The sequence below is a fragment of the Toxotes jaculatrix genome, chromosome 18 (genome assembly GCF_017976425.1).
Source record: "Toxotes jaculatrix isolate fToxJac2 chromosome 18, fToxJac2.pri, whole genome shotgun sequence".
Lineage (NCBI taxonomy): Eukaryota > Metazoa > Chordata > Actinopteri > Toxotidae > Toxotes > Toxotes jaculatrix.
In genome coordinates this window covers 8,551,245-8,574,133 of record NC_054411.1, presented here as the reverse complement: position 1 = coordinate 8,574,133, position 22,889 = coordinate 8,551,245, and the positions used below count along the sequence as shown (strand labels likewise).

Genomic DNA, 22,889 nt, shown 5'->3' with positions numbered 1-22,889 from the left:
CTAAAATGGTACCCATGTAAAACTACTAAGGAATGTAGGATTCCCATGTGTGGTGGTTCATTACCTGACATCATCTGCCACCTTGTGGTCACTGCAGTGAAAACTATGTTGCTATAAATCTGTCCAAAAAAGGTGCGGCTGATACCAGCACATCTACTTTTTTTCAGAAGACTTTATTGATGAGAATAAAATTCAATTTCCTCATAGTCCAAGTATTAAAACATTACAAGTGGAAGTCGCAGTCGATTGAGGGAAAAGTAGACAACACCAATAACACATTAGTGACATTAGTGTGATGTTCTGTAAGATTTTTTAAAATTAGTAGTAGTATTTCAGATTTTAGGTTTATTCCACTTAATATTTTCTGTTAACTGATTCTTCTTGGGGACATTATACATTTAATTTCGAATACGTTTATTATTGCATTTAGTAAAATCCAGACCTCCTCTAATGGTTTGCGCTCCGATAGCTTCATGTGCTCTCTAGAGGACCTATTTCTTTGGTAACCCCACCCATTTCTGACGCAAACGTGAATTACGTCAGGTCGCACGTCCACGTCAGGATTTACGTCGGTTCCGGGAGACGCGTTGGCAATTTCCTAAACACAGTTCATTCACTTCAGTATCAGCCGAGGCCAGGACAGGGGGGTGAAGGAGTGAGTCTGTGTTGGTTATAACACCGGCTGAAAGGCGACCTGCTGAAACTGAAGACAGCTGGACACCGATTTGACATGAGCAGGTATTGAATTCAACAGTTAGCTTATTCGGTTTTTGGTGTGTTTGATGTTTGACTTGTCGGTGTAGCGATGTCGTGCTCAGCCGAGACGCTCGGTTTCAGCTTTGATTTTTTGCTTCCTGTGCCGTTAGTTTTGTTTTCTTTTTATGCGTGGTACTTTCTTTTTTGTGTTTACACAATAAAGCGCTCGGTTTGGTGTCAAGCTGTGCCTCTGGACAGTCTGTCAAACCACGCTAAATCAGATATCGACACACTGACAGCAGCTTTTCAGTTAGCGACCTAAGTGACAACCTGCCGCTGTTCAGCTAAATCCGGTCTGTAAATGATTTACAGGTTATTTAATGTGAATGTCAGGTGGAATTTTTACAGTAGAGCTTGGTTTTTAATTTTCACTTTTCATTTCTTTGATTGATTATATTTAACTCCTTGCATTTTCCTAGCAAACGTGCATGTCTTCCTTTAGCTAATCCACACAACACAAAGGATCAAAATGTGAGTTCAGTTCTGGGGAATACCAACACCGCAACCTGAAAACCTGCAGGTCTCATTATTATTCACATTAGAGCAAACCAAAAGGACAATCCGAAAAAGAATTTGTGTTATCCTCTTCCTCACCCTCTTAGATCCCAAATATAGAAATGCGGCTACATCATTGTCAGCTTTTAAATTCTTAGTCAGCACCAAGTCATCCACAGCAAAAAAAAGAAGAAGATGTAGAGGCAAGAATGTGGGAAAGGAAACTGTCTCTACTCTTCTTCCTTCCCTTTTCTGTAATTTCCAGATGTCTCCATAGTAAATGAATTGTCACCGTCACCATGTCTGCTGTCTATGGACCCTGCCTGTCCTGGCATTGTTACAACAGACAAATAGATCCAGGGGTCGAGCTGACACCGCTCCAAAGGATGCTCAAATGAGAGAGAGAACAGGAACTGTCATGTGCTCTGGCACAGTCCCAGCACTTGTCCTGTTACGTGATATAGCCTAAGCTTTTCATCTAATTTTAAGTGATGTATTATGTTACCAGTACAGTGGCAGTCTGTCCTCATCTGTCCTGAATATGTGAAATAGCTTTGGTAGGGATATACCTCTCTTTGCCCATTTGTTTCAAGTACGCTGTCACTGGTCAGTGGGCTAATAGTTGTTGTCTGTTTTAACGGGTGTGTTTGTCCTGTTTAGGCCTTTGATCTGAATCACTATGGAAACCGCTTCCTGTCGCTCATGCCTTTTTGAGACACACAGGGATCAATAGAAAACACCAGTTCACATCCAGCATCATAATAAATAGAGACATCCACTGTGCTTGCTAGATTTCTTGGACTTTGCATATAATCAAAATAAATATTCTGGCCTGTTCGCAGGAGAGATTTGAAAGCTCTCCTTAATCATATGATACAACTAACATGTTATGTCATTAGCAGCTATGTAGTGTTTCGCTCCCTCCGCCCTTATGGTATTTTGGTCTCCAGTTTCCTTCGTGATTTCCAGAGCAGTGTACTGACACGTGAGGGGCCTGCAGCGAGTAAATTGTGGATGACACCATCTCAGTGGAATGTGTAAAGGGAAGAGGAGGCGGCCCTGCCTCTGAGTCTCCATCCCTCTGGGTCTAAGACCATCTTCTTCTTGGCAAGGAAAATAACATATCCTTCCCTTAGCCTGGCCAAAATGTAATAATAATAATAGTAGCTACAGTAACATATGCTAGTAGGTTTTTTTTCAGTTTCAACAATAATCAAACCAAATTCTCCAAGCCTCATAAATGTCCTATCTACAGGAAATCCTTCTGAGCTCAGGTTGGATTCCTGGAGCTAGAGCAGCAATAGTAGTCCAGGGGGCAGCAGCTATATTTCCCCCCGTCACAGAACACACACAGTGGCTCTTTCCAGATGTGTTTTAATAATTTCCTGAAACCTGCCTGGTACACAGAGTGAGGCAGAACATCTGTAGCTCACCAGAAAAGAGGAACAGCCGTCTAGTAAAGTGTTAACAGGAAGGAAGATGAAAAACTTTTAACACTTCAGTCAAAACTTCAGAACTAGGCTACAACAGACAGCTTTGATCTACTTGGCATTAGCCACACTGAAGTGACATGGATTGCTGCTAATGAATTAGTTAGGTTGACATCACGTGAGTTGAGCTGTTGTGAGGTTAGAAATGTGATGATTTAATGAGAACTTCTTTTACTGGGGCCATTCATTGAGGCTGTTCACAGTGGCAGAAAGGCTTGGCATGTTGGCTACTCAGTTGATTTATTTCAGTAAATACATTTTTTTTTTTTTATCCGAGTCACTGATTCATGAGTAACTAAGAATGACATAGTTACAGGGTTACACGGCCAGGCCACTCTGGCTTTGTTTGCTATTTTAAAGTAAAGAGAAGTCTGTTCTGTTATCTTCTCCGGTGAGGAATGAGGGAAATTTTTAATCTTGATTTTTCCTGGCTGTTTAGCTCTGAGATAAGAAGGGAATGCACTGTACCTGACTCTACATGCCAAAGGATGCAAATAATGAAAGTGTTGTACCATGTCTGAGTCACCTGCTGGTTATCTTCCCTTTTTTTTGCTAGCCTTGCATCATTTTCATATACACACTTAACTAATGCAAATGGTCGTGAGGCTAATAAAATATGTGTATGTAATCCTCAGGGTGCCCTGACATGGACACAGAGATGATTCCCAAATTTTCGTCAAAGGATGAGGAAGTTGATTACTGGAAGTCACAAGCCCTCAAATATAAGAAAAGGTAGGCAACATGGTTTAATTCTCGTGTGACAGGATTATATGTCTTTACTGAATTCCTTTGCTGTGTGAGCTGACCTGTGTGGCATAACCTCTTTATTGATGTTTAACACCTTTGTTCAAATCATTGACGATGCACCATACACATTCTTTTTGCACATGACGAATATTACTGTTTGTGCTTACTAAGCTCATTCTTGAAAACTGTGTTATGTAACAATGTGTCATGGTTTATTGTGTGATCTGTCTTGCAAGAACATTTATCAAAATATGAGATGGCAGCAATTCCCTATATTAAATAAACATGCTCAGAAAACGTTCAAAACACCAGACAGCAGAAAGACAACTTTGTTTAAAAAGTTGTAGACACTCACTCTTACATAACAGGCAGATCCTAATATGCTGAATGTGATGTTTTGTCTGTACTTATGAAAGATGTGATTACACAATAATTTTCTGTTTATCTTGAGCCAAATGTTTTCAGATGTTTTGTGGATACATCTCTGTTTAAAGGTTTCAGCACTGAAAGCCGGTGTTTAACCATATAAGGCAAATGACCAGACAAGCTTTATGAGATCAGTGCCCACAAACAGCTGTGGCTTACTCAGGAGGAAATTACTACATCTTTGATTTCTTAAACAGAGACCACAGCCTATGTTGGGAAAGGCAGCAGTGGTGCTTATGTGTGTCTTGCAATTCTTTGTTAAACTCAGTCTGTTGAACTCCGGAGTTTGCCTGTGTTTTCTATTTGTGGAGCTGGGGCCCATCGTTCTCTTGGAGGAAGCGTAACACTGCACAGAGAAGGTTTCAGTCCTGGTGGTTTTCTAAGAAATTCCTGCTGTGGGTACATACTGAAGGGGAAAGAACATCAACCCATGGAAAAAATAACTCCCTAGTATTTAGTTAGCCATGGCTTGTCTCTCACATGGTTTGGAGCGTAGGTTTTTATCAGGACCACTTTACAGCAAACCATTCACAGTGCTTTGTTTGTTTAAATTTGACTTTTTCCATTTTGGTGTCACCAGGTTGCTTGGACATTATACAGTCACGAAAATATTAAATAGTGTGAAATCTCCTTGTGTCTTCACACATTTATTGCTAATTTTCACACGTTCAGTTATTTAACGCTGCTCTGTGTCACACATACAGTATGATGTTCTGTTGGTCATCTTTAAAGCAAGAAAAGCGTGAACGAGGAGAATTCTGCGCAGTTAAACAGGGAAGTTATAGGGTCCAGCGTGCTGATGAAGCAGCCTCTGTGGCGCTGGTATGCTTGGAACCTCGACCCCGGCACAACAACTGATTCATGGATTCCAGTGCTGCGTAGAGCCACTGAGAGGCCATTATCCTAGCAGGCGACAGCTGATCTCAGGGCAGCGTAAACCACAGTGTCACCCATAACATGCAGACAAATTAGGGTCAATTTAGAGACTTCAATACAGAGATTATGCTGCTGACAGATTTACGTAATTAGATATACAGAAACATACACACAGTAAAAAGGAGGTAATAAATTATCCTGTGTGTTTTTCCCAAAGGTTCCCTTTGAAGGGTCAGTGCTGACCAGCGTGTACACACATCCTGTTTTTTAGACCATATCCTCATCCTGTCTCTTTGCCCTCTTATTTTCTCTTCACCCGTGACCTTTAACCCCTTCTACGGCTGAGGACACATGACCACAGGCATGTTTTTCTGAGCTACTTCTGAAGCACCTACAGTCACAGTTCAGCTGTCTCTTTAGAGCCGTATATTTAGAATGCTTAACTCGACAATGCTGAGCTGCGCTCTGTTTCCTGTTTGGCAGAGGCAAGGTTAAAAAAAAAAATCTACAAATGTCTGACTGGCTTTTCATGCAGGTTTATTTCTGGCCTGGTGGAGATAAAGGTACTAGAACATGCCTGAGCCTGGCTCATCTTACAGGACAAAAGCCAGGCAGTTTTCTAGAGCTCATGCCCGCTGCCATTCAGCCAGTCTGCCCTGAACAATTGAATGGTGGACAATGAACAGAGTAGCTGGTAATTGACAGTGATTGTTTTTTTTTCCCAACATTGTCTGTGTGTGTACCATCCAGTTGCCATGATGCACAGGAGGAGCTGCAGGAGTTCCAGGAGGGGAGCCGTGAGCTGGAGGCTGAGTTGGAGGCGCAGCTCGGTCAGGCCGAACACCGCCTTCGAGATCTACAGACTGAAAACGAGAGACTGAAGAACGAGGTGGCGAACCTCAAGGTAGCTGTGCCTGGTGACTTACTCTGAAGCTTTTTTTGGAATTTAGCTTGCTTTTATGGCCTGTTGGTTAGGACACTAATAAAGTAATTTGTGGTTACTTAAGAGGTTATCTGATCTGTTAGATCCTGAGGACAAGGTCCAATGATTTGTATGCTAGGTGTTAATAGGGCACGCTCTTAGGTAATCCTCCAGCACTCCTAACTAATTGGATATCAGGATAAGGAGGAAGAAAATAGAAAACTGCAAGGACAAATTTGGTTCTTAATCACAGCAGGCATTACCACTAGTCCGAATTTTCAGTGTTCTCCTTTGGAGATTGTGTACATTGTTGAGCAAATTACCATTGAGGATATTACCGTAGTTACCGTGCACACGACTGAAAAGTGTTATGATTTTTCACATGGCCCAACATGTGAGCGTGTTTGCAGCAGCTAATGCTGAAAACGAACTGTGTAAATGAACCAGAGAGACCATGAATCATTCTTTCCTGTCTTTGTGCCTCAGGGGGCCACAGTACAGGCATGCAGCCCCACCACTGACTGTACTATGATGTACCCCAGGGCAAATGAGCCACAGGGCCTACCCAGGGAACAAAGAGGCAGTTTGAAAGTGAAATAATGTGGAAGAACATCTTTGCTAGCTGTCTTATGATCTCATGATTCACCAGGTTTCCCCTTCTGTTGTTAATGATTGTTGTATTGTGCATAAAAATAGCAAATGGTACTTTCACACTACACACCACAGCAAAAAGAAACAAAAAGGAAATGTTTCCTGGTAGAACAGGTCTCTTTGTTGTCCTTGTTTCTCTGCATACACTAACTCCCAAGCTCTTCTCTCTTCTTCACTTTATCCATCTCTCTCAGGAGAAGCTGGAGCAGCAGTATGCCCAGAGTTATAAACAGATCTCTGTGCTAGAGGATGATCTGGGCCAGACACGCAGCATCAAGGAGCAGCTCCACAAATACGTCCGTGAGCTTGAGCAGGCTAACGATGACCTGGAGAGAGCCAAAAGGTCAGAGTGATTGCAGTACATTTTGGTCAATGCATACAGTATAATACTACTTCTTGGTAGGTTGTTAGGGTTTAGAGAATATAAACAACTGTAACTGTCAAGATAGGATTTCAGAGTATTGCAAAAGCATTCAAAGATGTATTCATTTGCAGACCACAGAACATAGTGGTTCTTTAATGGATGTTGTACTAACTCATTCTGGTGACTGTGTGATTGTTGTAGCGTTTGGAGCTACAGTAATGAACGTGAAAGATATTAACAGTTGCTCCCCTCATTTTTTTGTTTTGTGCAGGGCTACAATAGTCTCACTTGAGGACTTTGAGGGACGTTTAAACCAGGCCATTGAGAGAAATGCATTTCTGGAGAGTGAGCTGGATGAGAAGGAGTCTCTTCTAGTGTCTGTGCAGCGGCTGAAAGATGAAGCACGAGGTAAAGACAAGGCAGAGACGAATCCATTCTGCCCTTTTGCAGGCAATATGTCATCTGTGTAAGAGTTAGTGGAGGAGTATTTCATGAATTTGACTTTATCTTCTGCAGACCTGAGACAGGAGCTGGCAGTTCGGGAGCGGACTACAGATAGGATGTCAGCACCCAGCTCACCCACCTTAGACATCGACAAGATAGATTCTGCAGTACAGGCCTCTCTATCCCTCCCAGCCACACCTGTAGGAAAGAGCATAGAGCACTCCTTCATCAGCCAGAAAGGTCAGGATTAATCTCCCTCTTATATTTGCACACTGGGGATGGAAAATGAACCACTGTGTTTACTAATATCAACTTGTATCATCTAGCTTTGACCAATGGCTGTGGCAGCTCATCACTCACTCCTTCTGCTAGAATCTCAGCTCTTAACATTGTTGGTGATCTCCTCAGGAAAGTTGGGGTAGGTGTTTTTCATTTCAAATGAAAAATTTCCTTTTTTGTAAGATTTTGGATACAGTGTTGTTTTCTTCAAGTATTTTAAGGCTAACAAACAGACATGTTTATGATGAGGCTAAATGCAGATTTTGCTTCCTGTTTTGTCACCAGGCTTTGGAGTCCAAACTCGCTGCCTGTAGGAACTTTGCCAAAGACCAAGCAGCAAGAAAAAATTTCTCCACTGAGAACGGCACACTCATCAAAAGCAATGCCACCAAATTCTCTCACACTCTACATACCTCTTACTTCGACAAAACGTGAGTCACCGGCTGCTTGTCACCTCGTTACATAATTTAACAAACACAGATTTGCATAAAAGGTCACACCAAAATGCGAATGTACAAAAAATAATTAGTGTATTATACCCGGCGTTATTCGTGTTTGTTGGTGTAGCTATGTTTGCTAATGTTATACATGTCCTTGGTAACTCTAGGACTGTCAATGGATTGGACCCTAGCTCCTTGACCTCCATGACAACATCCAGAGCTGTCTCCCCACCGGGCATGCTGCCTCTGAGTGTGTGAGGGCACACAGACCTCTACTGAAACTGAACAGAGAGGACACTTGAAAGACCATGACATTGTGTGTGCACATGCGTGTGTATGTGTGTGTGTGAGAGAGAGAGAGAGAGAGTTTGAAAGGAAGAGTGATGTGTGTGTTTGCCTGTTTGGGATTGTGCATTTTTGAACTTGATGTGTGGAAGAGAGGCTTGACCATACGATTAACTTCCTGCCTCCAGTTTGCAGCTCCAAATGCATCTGTGAGTAGGTGCACAGTTATATGTTCCTACCACATACTTGCATGTGCCTAAAGCTGTACTGTTCTCTGCTTGTATGAATGTCATTGCAATTCGTTGCTCTCTAGATGTCAAATCTGAAGTGGTTATATTCTTAGTTCCACTGAAAACTGCTATCCCTGACAAAAGGTCCTTAACAGACTATAGCTTCATCTTAACCTTCTTTGTTTTCCTGTATTGCCACTTAAATTGCACAGTTAAGCTAACTTCAATTTAGAATGTATTATATTTAAAAGGGATATGTTCATATTAACTAATTTATCTCAGAATGCTTTAAAATGCAATATTTCCTATTTGCAATTTTCGTGCATGTGTGCATATGTAATGTGGGGTCGGAGAGGTATGGTTGGTCCCCATATTCATGACTGAAGTGAATGTTGATCGTTCAAAGCCATGTAGCTATTGTGCAGTCTTTTCTTTTGTTACTGGCTGCTTGTTGTACTTAATTTGAAAGTAGTCTCCATGTTAAAGGTTGGAAGTACCAGCTGGTTCTGTCCTCTGGCTTAAACCGGCTTTCAAACAAACTGCTCCTGGTAGGTTTTGCTGCAGTCGAGTAACCTCCATGGACGTCCTTTGGCATTTTGAGGGAAACGGTTTTGCCTTTTTTTCTTTTTTTTTATGTTTAAGTGTAGATTTTTTTTTCAAGTATTGTGACAGGCTCATTTACCTCATTCTGATGTCATGGCAGTTTTCTACGGTGGATTTGTGATTTGAGTAGGTGGATTTAATTTTATAAAGCTCCACCTCACACAAAAGTAAACTCAAAGCAAAACAGAACTGACTCAAGAATCCTTTTCCAGACTGTCTGTCAGCTTCGGTTGGTGCTTTGTGAATTCATGGTAAAGTGAGGCCTTTGTGTCCTGCAGCACATTTACTGACTATCTGTTTTTTAGCAGGTTGGATATCGGCATTGCATTCCTCTAACATACCAAATTTTCATCTAAATCCATTTTCGCTGCATATTTCTATAGATCTTTGTGTCACCATCTTGGCATCTCGGAGCGTATTTGAAGCCTTTGGTATTCATAGTTATTTAAAGATATGAGATGTCACTTTGGGCACTCTGTGAGCCTGTTACTAAAGTGTGTTCTACCCTCAGTGTATATAGCTTGTAAGGATGGTAATTTTGCCTACCACATTTGTACATACTGACATTTGGCATTAAGGTCCTATTTATTTCAGATTCTGTATGGCATGTGTTGAGATAATGAGTTTTGCTGTCATACAGTGGTTTAAAGCCATTGTATTACAATATCAAATTGTCAAAATTGTTTAAGGAAATAAAGACTGAGATGATAAATACACTTGTACTTATGTCATACACTGAAAGGAACGAGGTCAGTAGTGATCTATTAAGATCAAAGATGCAGGCCATCTGTTAAATGTTATCAGTTTTAATTTTTATATAAACACTGAAACAGCAAAATATTAGAAAAAAAATCAATATTCAAGCAGTCAATCTGTTATAAATCCCAGCTTAGCTCTTGATACCAAATGCATTACTCTCCCCTGCCAGACTTCTTTCTTTCCCTGCAGGTGCACTAGATATCCATCAGTGCACAAATTAAAGGCCCAGTTTCTTCTCCATATCCTGCCTTAATATGTTCTTCTTGATCTACAAAAAAAAAAACAAAGTAGCAGCCATCTCAGTTTTCTGATTAATCATAATTCATCCCACACATTTTCATAGTTTAGAAATGTTGGTATTAGAGCAGAAGTTACCTTTCCGGAAACAGTCAGGGGGTAGCTGTGTACGAAGATCACATAGTGGGGGATTTTGAACTGAGAAATCTAGAAAAAAACAAAAAAACTATCAGTCTACATATTATACAGTTGGAGTCTGAGGCTGGGTATGTTGAGCTTTCAGCTGATTTATTTATCACCCCCTCTCACCTGGCCTTTGCAGAATGCTCTTATCTCCTCTGTGCTGGAGGTCTGGCCCTCCTTCAGCCTGATGCAGGCACACACCTGCTCGCCCAGCCTCTCATCTTTCACTCCAACCACCTGGGAAACAGTGAAACAGAACACGTAGACTTTAGACCTACGGCCACAGCTGATTAATGTGATATCACCGTGAAATTTATGTGAAATATACTTGCTCAGACTGCATATTGTTTACAACTACAACAAAACAAAAGGTTTTCAAATCATTGTTCTCACACTGAGATTAACTTGACAGTGGATAGTTGCCATCAACCATTTAGAGGTACTTTGCTGCCCTCTAGTGGTTTTGAATCTTACCTGCACTTCCTTCACTTTGGGATGTGTATAAAGAAACTGCTCTATCTCAGCAGGGTAGATGTTCTCCCCTCCACGGATAATCATGTCCTTAATGCGCCCTTCAATGCGGCAGTATCCCAGACTGTTCAGGCTGGCTGTGTCACTGTGCAGAGGACGATTGTACAGAAACTTTGTATTTATGGCATTTCCCACAGGGATTCTCATGTGGAGCATCAACCTCTGTGCCATTAACATGTCAAGTCAAAAGTCAACATTCATCTTACCCAGTCCTGTACCAGCGATCTGCGGAGATAACCTCACTGGTTTTCTCAGGATCGTCCCAGTACCCATGCATGACGCAGCTGCCTCTGATCATCAGCTCCCCTGATGCTCCCAGAGGGACTGTCTCCCCAGTCGTGGGGTCCAGAACTTTAGCCTGAGTTATAGTCATACTGTAAGTCACAGTATTGTCATAGAGATGTGCAGATATAGGTCTGTGCAGAAGAGGGGGCGTACCTCAGTGTGGCTCATGATGCATCCAACAGTATTTATCTTCAGCTCCTCGCTGTCTTGTGGGAATCCCAGAAATGTAATGGGGCTATTCTCAGTGGTTCCATAACAAATCTGTTAAAGCATGATGGAGACATGTTCTTTTATGCTGGAGAAGCAACTCTTATTTTTTTTGTTTGTGTTATTTGAAAAGGTGCACGACATGTAAATGCTCACCATTATTTCTTTCATGTTCATGTCTTCTTTCAGTTTTCTCACGATCTCAGGGGGGCACGGAGAACCTCCCATGAGCCCTAAAGCACAACAAATACACAAGGAGGCCTCATATAATGGCAGAGCATCTCAGCAAGTTCAGTACAACATAGATTTAGTCTTCAAATTTCTTACCAGCTTCAACTGATGACAAATCATACTTGTGTAAATCTGGTTGGTTTACCAAGTCGGTGAACATTGTGGGAGTGCCGTAGATGAAATTGCACCTTGAGAAAAAATACATGGGTGGCAATCAGTGAAAGTGCATAATTCTATACATTTGAAAGTCATTTGGATGTTGAGCAGCATGTCGTACTTTTCACTCTGAATGGCCTCTAAATTGGCTCGGGTGCTGTAGCCAGAGGAAGGGAAGACGAGTGTAATACCATGCACTGCCATACTCATCCCTCCGAGCACAGAGCCAAAGCAGTGGTACAAGGGTACGGGCAAGCACACTCGCACCCGAGGCTGATGGAAATATGGAAATCAAGATTATTCGTGTTTCACTGTTTGCATTTTCTTCAAATCAGGAGATAAATGTGGACTTACTCTTGCTGCATAACCCACTCGGAGGCCCATAAAGTAGGCATTATTTACAATATTGTGGTGGGAAAGAGTGGCTCCCTTTGGACTCCCAGTAGTGCCCTAAAACAAAAACATGACTATATCTGAATCATTGTTAGAGCAACACTCACCGAGCACTTTATTAAGAACACTAGGACACCTGCTCATTCATGCAATTATCCAATCAGCCAGAGGAAAGTTTACAACTGTTTGAGGAATCCATACCACCCAGAACTGAGGCTGAGCATAGAAAGGCCAAATATTAGTGTTTCTAATAAAGTGCTCGGTGAGTATTATGTTAAGTCATAATGTCAGTCCAAGTAATACAATGCAAGTGTGCCAGTGTAAAAGCTGTAATACTGTAGGTTACTGATGTGAACTGAATGTTGATGGGTTCATCGAAGGACAGCTTGCTCTGCAGATCCATCAGCTCTTTGTGGTGCCGACTCTCTCCTGCTTCCATCACATCCTCTACATGAAGCATCCCTGGCTGTCTGCTATCTGTCACGATCACCATACGCAAGTCTGGTACCCTGGCAGAGCCAAGACAGGATATATCACATCCAGAAAACCATCAGTTACACACCATAACCTCTTGGTGTATTTACTGTATCTCACTCCCACAGTGATGATAGAGGAAGACCATCGGTCACACCTGGAGCTTTTGATCATGCCAGCTGGTGTCATGTCGATCTCTGGACAGATCTCCCTCAGCATCTCACAGAACTGCTGGGTTTTATGGTGGGTAGGGCAGACCACTGCTTTACATTGCACCTAGACACAACATATTAATTCTATTGAATTTGTAGTCTTACATAGTTGTGTGTAAGGATTTTGTTGGTATGAAAGTAGGACATTTTCCGTCGTCAGTTGTTTACATTGATTGATAGCTTTTGCATTTTACTTTGGTTAAATAGTATAGGAAGTATGTGGTTATGTAAGTAGGCTAATGCACTGTGACACCGGTCACAGATTGTACCTTCTTCAAAGTAAACTCCACTTCCTTCACCTGATAGGCTGGGTTCAATGACACCTGCAAGGACAACAACAGGTTAAAGTCAAGTCTATTTATACAGCCCTTCACCACACATTTCTCAAAGGCTTTTCATTACCATACATGACTGTAAGATTCTAACAATTACATTTTCTATTAGACACATAACCCATTACATCATTCTCTGTATAGAGCTTAATACATATTATGTTATATTTGGAACTATGTTGACCTGGTAAATATATAATAGTACAGAACAGCTCCCCTGTGCCCCTGGACAGGTACAATGTCCTGCTCACTGATGACACTTGACAGCATGGTATTTAGTGACACAGGGCATTGGCTTAATTTGTTCAGTCACTAAGCTGAAAGACTGTGTGTCTAACCACAAGGCTACACTGCTGCGAATGTAATTTTAAAGGTACACGTACTGCCCGAACTGACCAGTATTATTCCAGCCTTGGCTGAAGCAAACTGGAAAAGGATCCATTCATATGTGTTGGGTCCCCAAACTCCCAGTCTGTCGCCTCGTTTCAGGCCCAGAGCAAGGAGACCTGCAGCCGCCTTGTCAACCTGCACCAATGAATGTCACAAAAGTATTAGACAATTCTTTCTTTTACACGCCAACATTAGCACTAGAGAAATTTATTTCTATTGCATGCAATTTATTTAACCTGTTATTTGCACAATGCTGATGATTATTTCTTATTACTTATTTCTTCCAAAGAGTGGAGCAAGAGAACCAAAATTCACTTCATAAAACTAAATTTGATTGGTGCTGATTGACGCACATCTTGCTGAAACTGTGCAAAGGTTTTCCGAATGCCGTCCTGCAGGAAGACCACAGCTTCACGGTCAGGCCAGCGCTGCACTGTGGCGTCCAGGCTCTGGCCCACAGTCAGGGGGAGCAGAGAGAACAAAGAAGTGCCATGGACATAGCTGCTGGTCAGAGAGGGTTTGTGAGGAGGACTGTCCACATGGAGTGACCTGCCAGTCAGAACAAAATTCAAGAAAAAGCACAAGGGTCAAATACAGTGTATGGTCTATGATTTGAGCACTATAATTAACTCCAGATTTTGAGGAGAATACACACTGATTTTTTGCCGTTCCTCTATTTTACAGAATACATGAGGCTGTTTAAACAGTGAGCCTTGGACAGGCCTAATGAATAAGAGGTAAAAACAGACACCATGCCAAGGCAATCAGGTTCAGTCTTAATGGCCAAGAAAAACCAATGCATGAGCTAACAAGTGAGAGCAAAAACATTCACAAGGAATTAATAGGGGGCATTGTTTTAGAGCAGTGATGTGACCCTTAAACCAAACAAAAAAACGGAAAGACTGAGCTCATATTGTTGACAGACAGAACAGTCATGGTTAGCCTTTAAATACATGGGGACGAGAAAGAACTGGGAAATATTTTTGCTCTTTGTTTTTGTTTTTGTTTTTTGTATTGTAAAGGTGACACTCCCCAAACTCTACTAACAACCCAGCAAATTTCTACTCTTTTTAAGACAAAAATAGTTGTTACCAGAAATTGATAACTGTCCAGCTGCTGAATTTCCTGGCCATTAATAATAAAGAGGTACATGGGTTTGTTTTTTGTTTTTTTTAAATAGAAAACCACTACAGAGGCCTTGGTTTTGGAAGACTGTTATGATGCTTAATCATTGTTAGAGAACAAACCTACCTGCATCAGCAAATATTAACATATCCACAGACAGCAAATGAGAAATGCAAGCATTCAGGGTTAAGCTAAAGGTTAAGTCTAAGAGGTTGAAGTCTGAGATAACTGGTTTAACCTCCAACTGAAAAGGGAAACACTGTGTTAAATTCATGTGTGATCAATTAATATTGCTTGTGGAGATGGTGGCCACCTTCAGGTTAAGCATGTAAGATCATGTACAAGATGACATGGCCTATTTTTTAATCACTGACTTCAAGATCTTTGTTATTTGATTTACAAAGCCACATTTTTGGATTTACTGTAAACCTTTGCAGACTTTGAGAGTAACATCATGTTGCCATTTTACTGTACACAAGGAGCATAAACTTACCGAAACCTCTGGAGCAAACTCGTGCTGCATGATTTCCATGTCTTGTCGTGTTTGAGTCCACCCACAGATCTGAGACTGAGAGTGCAGGACCTTAGCACTGACAAAGAAATCAGTGCTGACATTGCTCTGAAGTTTCACTGTCAGTCTGTTTGAGCTGGATCTAAACAGTCTGAATATGTCCAAGTAGGAGACTCTAGATCTCAACAATAAATGAGCTGGTTCTACATCCCCGTTTTTACTCTGGTTTTATCATTGTATGTGTAATCTTTAACTTCCACGCATCCACACTCGCTGAGAGATAAGATCTTTGTCTTTTGGCCATTTAAAGCACATTTCAGCATATTTCAAGAAAACATTAACTTTACTCATACAGTGAGTTCAAATGTAGTTTTATACACCACATGTTAATGTTTGAAAACTAAAAGATTTTGTGCACTTTTGTAGTATCCTATACAGTTTCTCTTGTGCATAAATGTGTACACATTCAGTGGTGCAAATTTTTAACCAATTTGCAATTAATCCCATTATACAGACAGAGTACAGTAAACCTGAATAGTAAAGCTGCCCACTTTGCCTGGTTGGTAATCCAGCCTTGGACAAAGCAGTAGTATTCATTATAGATTTGTGTATTTGACTGCATTACTTGATGCAAGGGTTTATACTGTTTGTGTGTGTATTTTATGATTTCTTCTTTTAATTAACTCTATTTTTAAAGTAAGAACCAGAGTAACTCATCACACCTGCAGAGACGCTGAGCTGATTTTGGAGTTGCAGTATCTCCTATTCACCACTAGGAGGCAACTTGAAAATAAAACAAATGGTCTCCGATGATCGTTTACAGTAAAATAAATAAATAAATAAATAAAAAAACACAACTGAGATATATATATGATAAAACATGATCTGTCAATTATTATACCACGAATTATAATCACAGTCTTTCAACACTGAGATCAACAGCTGAAAGCTTCGCTTGAACCGAAGGTTAAATTAGCTCAATTCCGTTTCCGGTCAATCGCTGGCAGTTTGGAGGGGTCTGTGTCCCGTTCACGGTGAGATATGTTGCACAGATGTTCAAATTTAGCATTAAAAAATTATGCTTTGATCTCATTGTCGCGATCTCATCACGCACATACGTTTAGAAAATATTACAGAATAACACTGATTTAAAACGCCAGTTTATTCTGTCTGTCCTTGGTGTTTTAAGACCTTACTAACGTTAGCTATGTTTGCTAACTGGATTTAATTAATTGTCCATCAGACTGAACGACAGGATGAGAAAAATGATCAAGTATGAAAAACGTTGTGGGCGATACAGAGAGGACCGGTGTTAGAGCAGAGTGGCATAAAGTTAGTACAGTTTATAAACGATAATTAGTTTGTTGTCTGTTTGTTGGACAAGTTTCAGACTCGAAACCACTGGTTTTTAAAGGACAGCGTGAATGAAGAGGAGGCTTCACAAGAAGCGAAGCCATTAGCAGCATTCATGAGCAGAATATCATTGTCGAGTTTTTCTGTCCCTTGCAGATAACACATCTTTGAAGCATGGCTGGGAGACGAGCTGCACTCAAAGCCATTGACTGGGTGGCTTTTGCAGAGAGGGTGCCGCCCAGCCAGAGGACCATGTTCAACAACCTGAAGACACGAAGCGATGCCATTTCTGCAAAGTTTGTATGCCCGACTATATCCAACATTTGTCACCACTTTATCATTGTTACCATGATTAATCCTAATCTGGGTTTATCTTCAAAAGTACAACAGCGGTGCTTCACCATTACACCACATTTTCTGTGGTGGTGCAAAGTAAGAAGCTCGTTGGTTCAAACCCACTGACTGGAGTTTGCTTTTCACAGACTCGCCTCCCTGCCTGAGAAACCTGTCCTCATTGACTGGAGCTACTACAGGTCAGCTGTGGCTAAAGCAGGCATGGTGGATGAGTTTGAGAAGAAGGTAAGAGAAGATCATAAAGTGAACAAGCTATCAGCAGAAGGTTTGGGCAGTTGTACTGCTGTGACTCTGAAAAATGATTCGTAAAAAAAAAAAAAATTGTTTTGTATGTCTTTACTGGATAATTATTAGGCACAGTAACGGTTGTTTGAGTGTAATGTTATCACATATACTGTAGTATTAACCTTCTGTTTCCCCTAAGTTCAGCGCCCTGAAGGTTCCTGAGCCTGTAGACCAGGGGTGTCAAACCTGTCCACAAAGGGCCGGTGTGGCTGCAGGTTTTTGTTCCAACCAAGCAGCAGCACACCAGACTTGACTCATTTAATCAACTGATCTCAGTCTTCAGACAGTTGATTGGTCAAACTGTGTGCTCTTCATTGGTTGGAACAAAAACCTGCAGCCACACCGGCCCTTTGTGGACAGGTTTGACACCCCTGCTGTAGACACTCAGACAGCACTTATCAACTCTCAGGAAGCAGAAGCGGTGAGTAGGGGCCTCTGTGTGCACTGAGATTAAGTTTAGGCAGAGCAATTTTTAAAATGTCTGAAGCATAGATGTATGTTGTGTGTAATCACCACTAATCACTAAGAATAAACCAGATCCTTATTTTTTTTTCTTTGGCTTTATTTGAAAACTTTGAAAACTGAACAAAATTTATTTTAACAAACATGTTTGAGATTTTTTTTTCTTGCGGTAAAATATGAGCATTGCCATTTTAGACTGCATCTTCCCCAGGTGCATTTGTTTTAGATGGTCTTGATGTAGTGAATACAAATTGTATTAAAGCTTTTTTTTTTCATTTCTCTGTCTTCCAGAACACAACAGCTGCTGCTTACATTGAAGCATCCAAAGCTCGTATCATCCAGTATGAGAAAGAGGTGAGTACTTTAAAATTAAACTTACATGATCAGTCCCGGTGTGTCATTAATACGGCAGAATATTGCCTTAAAACTTATACTGAGCTTTTATATGTATTCTCTTGTACAGATAGAAAAATATAAATGCAGATTTGTCTTCTGACTCTGTTGCTCTTTAAGACCCTTTTGCCAACTGTAATACCTACTACACTGTATTTTCACCCACCTTCTTAATTTATCAGATCCAGGTGGAAACAATCAAAATCCCTCTTTTGTAATGATCCTCTGTTCCACCTTTCCCAGCTGGACAATTTCAGGAACATGATTCCCTTTGAACAAATGACCATTGAAGACTTGAACCAGACTTTCCCGGAAACAAAACTGGACAAAGTGAAACATCCTTACTGGCCACACAAACCCATTGCCGAACTGTAAATGCACCACCCTGATTAAATTCTATAACATGTATCTCCCACTGAGGAAAACCTGTACACTATGTGTATAAAGGCACTGTTTGTTCATTCAGTTTATAAAATGACGGTTTGTTTTTTTTCCCCATTGTAAGAGATGCATGACTGAAGGAGGGAAATGAAAATGGAACTTGACATATTTGCTTGATTTCTTCTTAATTAGACTTTAGTGATTCCTGAAAGAAAATCCAGACAATATGATGCAATGTTCGTACTTTTTGTGATCAGTGAAATTGAATTAAAGGTCGTCAGTGTTCACAGGCCCATTATAAACAACCTCACAGATCTCTCACAGGCAAACAACTGTTATTTTATTACTGGATTTCTTCCCGGGCGTCATGAACTCAACTTGATCTGCTGGACTGTGTTTTCTTTCTAAATTTGGTATGAAATATCCTCAAACACTCACTGAAAATCTAACCCTTGTGGATACACTGATGAGTTTTTAAGTACACACTCGGCCAAATCACTCAGCAGAAAGCAGAGTATGGTTTCCTTCCCTCATGGGGTCACTGTTGTCTTTGGGACAGAGACGTGTAGTTGTCAGTTTTCTGCATCAGCAGGGCAAAAGCGCTCTCCTCTTTCTTTATTTACTCATGTCTGCAGGTAGGCACGGCCTCATATACTTGAATCGATGCCTTATTGAAGTGGATAGATCCAGTGTTACATTAGACAGATTCAAGTCATCCATCAGTGCGTGGACAGCATGTCTGCAGCACAAATGATCACAGTCCCAGCCCTTTTATTATGCAGTGTCAGTCATGTTCAGGCTTTGTTATGACTACAGCATAAATCTGCATTTCACCACGGCTGGAAATATGAGCAGCCTCTCTGGGATTGGAGCGAGGCTTTAAGCATAAATCCATTTTTTTGTGTGTGTTCTCGATGCACTGTTATTATGGCTTTGGTTTGTGGGCTAATACTGCACATAACTTGGTCCATCGGTGCAGGCATTATGGGTGATAAGTAGAGGAATGTACTCTGACCTAAACATTATCTCAAGATTTGCCATATACAGCGGTGACACGATATCTCAATCTGCGACAAGAGGCTTTCATCCAGCGGGGGGCAGCATCTGTCTGGGAAAGAGGGATCAAACCTGTCCCTTAATGTGAGCATGCATGGGACAAACCCTCACTGTCAACAAGTCATTTAAAAAAATTTTTTTTTTGGCAAGACTTTGCATTTTGCTGGGTTTTTTCGAAGCACAAGCCTGTATCAAAACGAATAGTATGCATTCACTGTCATTTATAGCACCATGTCAGTGGTTTTGCTTGTTTTATCTGATTTACTACAAACCACTTATACTTTGCTTCATATCAAATCATTTTGCAAGTCATGCTACTGTATTGTAGACGTGTGCAATGATAGACTAAGTATACAAATTCTTTACACAAAAAAATAGGCGTGTATAAGTATTAGCAAAATGTACTTATTTAAAGCAAAAGCAAGTTATGAAAAACAGTCCCCGTTAAAAGCAGTAATAAGTCATTTTTAATTTTTTATAATGTAATATGTTTTGTGGTTAAAATCATATATTGCCAAGTAAATAGTAACTAAAGCTATGAAATCAGCGCAGTAAAGTACAAAGTGCAATATTTTCTGCATGAAGTAGAAAATGTAAATACTCAATGTTCCAAGTACCACAAAATTGCACTTAAGTACATGACTTGTAGCTGCATTCCACCACTGGAAATGTGTCTGCTGTCCCAAGCATACAGTTGTTTCCATACACTACAGTTGTCAGATTGACCACATTAGTTGCATATTTAACAGAGAATAATGTCCAAGTGATAAAGCTATCTAAAAAAAAAACAAAAAAACTATAAGGCCTGCAGTGATCATAGCAGCAGGAGTGGAGGTAAATGAGAGAAGCTTCTTTCTCTCAGCAGCCTCACATTTTTTAAATAATAGGGCAAAGGAAAATTTCATTGTCAGCACGCCGCGAGGCTCCTATGACCCCATTGCCTCTCTCTCTATGATTTCCCCACTCAGACGTGTTGCGCATTCCACAGCCGAGCAGCGATAATCCTCCCAAAATCTACGCATTATGTCACACCAACGAGCACTTGTCTCCTCAGTCTGCAACGGGGGTAAACTTGACGTGACTGCGGTGCAACACGAGCACACAGCTCCACAACCGCTTTCTCAAGAAGCTACTTGAGACAGAGATTGAAAATACTGCAAGCGGAGCAAAGAATTGAAACCATGAAGGGGATGAAATAAATTTTCCTTATGTTTTATTGGTTTCTTATGTCTGAGGTCTCATTTTGCTTCTCTCTTGCCATTGTTGATGATTTACTGTCACCGGCGTATAAGCAAAGTTGTAGTTTGACTTTTTAGAAATTCTGTTGTGGATTAATCAGTCAGGTTGACTTTTGACCTTTTGTGGAGTGCAGGCAGGTCCCTAGCAATGTAACAGGGTCATGAACTCTGATCAAGGGTCAGTGGCTGTCACCTGTGTTAAACTACTATGTGAAACAGCTACATGCATGAATGTGTGTGTGTGTGTGTGTGTGTGTCTGTGTGTGTGACCCCCAGCAGCTCTACTTTCCCTGGCCTCAGCCATGTTTTTCCCAGCTGACCCTTCAGCTGTTGCCAACACTTGTCCACTTGATAACTGTTGCCATAGCCCAGAACTCAGCACCCTGGTTTTACAACCAGTAATGATTTTAATGAAATCCCTCAGCTCTAGTCTGAGGTGGCAGCCAGAATCTATAATTCAACAGAGAATCTTATTTTTAGGATTGTACTGGGAGAAATTTTCATCCATGGTTTATCTATTTGCTCGAGTAAAAATTCCGTAGGGTGCGTGAGACGGTGTGTGACCGCCCTGAATTCCTCTGATGCTTTCCTGAACTTGCCAGCTCTGCTGTTGGTTTAGATTTCCATTTAATATGTGTGCACACTGTTAAAGAAGCATGTTCAAATGACTTTGCAGCTTTTGTTGATTTTTTTTTCTGAAAATCAGGCACAAGGAAACATAATTTTATTTAGATTATTTTAAAATGGAAATTTACCATTATTTGTAGTGTAATTGTTTTTATTCATTTCAAATTGAAAACTCAAAACCAAGCTAAATTTAATTAAATGCATTATTTAATACAGTTTAAGATTAAAGATTAAAAATTTCTAAGGAATTTCAACCATCCATGACTACCACATTGAAAAAAAATGTGCTTGTGCTCTTCTGCATGACTACAAGTCTGTTTTGCACATTAGGGGAGATTATAATCAGTGTTTTATGCTTGCAGTGTATAACCAGTGCCTACACCACAAAAGATACAAGGCAACATTTGCTATTTGCAAATATTTGATTTTGATCATGCTGGTCTCTGGCTCGTGGCTTTAAATTGAGTTTATGCATGCAACTCTCTGGGTGACAACAAAAACAGAAATTATGTAAAAACTAAACAGCAGTGCGTTGCATCTATTTCCTCTTTTGCTGAGTCCTCATCTCTCAAGAATCGATTAATCATTCTCTGTCCAAAAAGCAAACAGCTCACATCCGCTCCTGTGTGAAAATCTAAGTGTTCACTTCCTACCTATCCATCACAAAACCTATTATGCTCCTCATTTAGACATCCATCAAACGTCATGCGTTCAAATACACAATCCATCATGCTCTAAACTTGTCCCGCCATTGGTTGATGATTTTTGTTGCTCCCACAATGGCCAAAGATGTGAGTTTCCTTTAAGGGCTAGAGGGCACGCCCCTGTCTCCTCCAGATTCTGATTGCTGAATTTAGACACAAACCACTTTTTTCTTCTGTCATCCAAAGGCCACAACCCAGGTCAGAGGTCAGAGGGGGATGGCCTGGTTGCCAGCCAACAAGTCAAAACCACTGGTGCTCATTGGCCTGTGCAAACAGCAGATCTGCCAGGCTGACCGTGACTGTGACAGGCCTGAGAGCAGAGGAGCCAGAGCAGACTGCATTATCACAATCAGACGAGAAGCAAGTATTGATGAATGACAGGTTGTATAGAGCATGCAGCACCACGCTCATTTATAACCAAGATTAAGTTAAGAGAGCTATAGTGGCAGGATGAGCTTTTGTTACTGTGATCAGTGGAAATTTCTGTTATGGTTCACCCACAATGCACTGTGTTATTTACTATGATGATGGTGAGAGAAAACAGGATTGTGATGTATCACAGCTGAAGCTTTGTAGCTAAATCCAAAGTTTGTGTTCTTTCATGTGTTCATAAGAAATATTATTTCTTTCAGGATTCTGATATTTCACGGAGAGCTTCATCAGCTTCCTACAGACCGCCAATCACCATGGCATGGTGACATCATGAGAAAGTTGTCCCCCCGTTGACAAGGCCTGCTGTTGCCATGGGGCTCCTGAAAATGGCACTGCAGATCCCAGTAAATGAAGGCTGCTGGGGGAGGGGAAATGCAAGGCAAGGCAAGTAAAGAAAAGTGCCATTTGCAGTGTGTTTGCTTGACTTCCTCTGAGCCAAATTCTGCTCTGTTATTGGGCTGCTGAGCATTGATGGGGTGGGGTGGGGGGCTCCCAGTGGCTCCATGTAGCGGGACCCCCTGCTTTTGGAGGACTTTGGCGTGTTTGCCGAACATTCAGGGCACCCCAACA

General features: G+C 41.0%; 3 protein-coding genes across 3 annotated transcripts; 2 read left to right on the top strand and 1 right to left on the bottom strand.

The window, feature by feature from the left end:
- Positions 1 to 601: 601 nt before the first annotated feature.
- Positions 602 to 10,437, top strand: ndel1b (nudE neurodevelopment protein 1-like 1b). Its single transcript, XM_041063190.1, has 9 exons — positions 602 to 738; positions 3,377 to 3,473; positions 5,541 to 5,694; positions 6,558 to 6,706; positions 6,999 to 7,135; positions 7,244 to 7,411; positions 7,498 to 7,589; positions 7,736 to 7,881; positions 8,058 to 10,437. Exons 2-9 carry the CDS (start codon positions 3,388 to 3,390, stop codon positions 8,146 to 8,148), a joined length of 1,023 nt encoding a protein of 340 aa, XP_040919124.1. The 5' UTR covers positions 602 to 738; positions 3,377 to 3,387; the 3' UTR covers positions 8,149 to 10,437.
- On the bottom strand, positions 9,985 to 15,138 carry LOC121198845 (medium-chain acyl-CoA ligase ACSF2, mitochondrial-like). The gene is made up of 16 exons (XM_041063189.1): positions 15,017 to 15,138; positions 13,752 to 13,947; positions 13,405 to 13,533; positions 12,946 to 12,999; positions 12,622 to 12,740; positions 12,337 to 12,499; positions 11,952 to 12,047; positions 11,719 to 11,870; positions 11,538 to 11,629; positions 11,367 to 11,443; positions 11,157 to 11,264; positions 10,925 to 11,076; positions 10,662 to 10,803; positions 10,314 to 10,424; positions 10,143 to 10,211; positions 9,985 to 10,035 (listed from the first exon to the last, which is right to left on the bottom strand). Exons 1-16 carry the CDS (start codon positions 15,136 to 15,138, stop codon positions 9,985 to 9,987), a joined length of 1,833 nt encoding a protein of 610 aa, XP_040919123.1.
- Positions 15,139 to 16,009: 871 nt separating this feature from the next.
- Positions 16,010 to 18,426, top strand: atp5pd (ATP synthase peripheral stalk subunit d). The gene is made up of 7 exons (XM_041062907.1): positions 16,010 to 16,068; positions 16,544 to 16,683; positions 16,870 to 16,966; positions 17,166 to 17,190; positions 17,401 to 17,447; positions 17,780 to 17,842; positions 18,125 to 18,426. The coding sequence occupies exons 2-7, from the start codon at positions 16,562 to 16,564 to the stop codon at positions 18,254 to 18,256; spliced, it is 486 nt and encodes a 161-aa protein (XP_040918841.1). The 5' UTR covers positions 16,010 to 16,068; positions 16,544 to 16,561; the 3' UTR covers positions 18,257 to 18,426.
- The last annotated feature ends 4,463 nt before the right edge of the window (positions 18,427 to 22,889 follow it).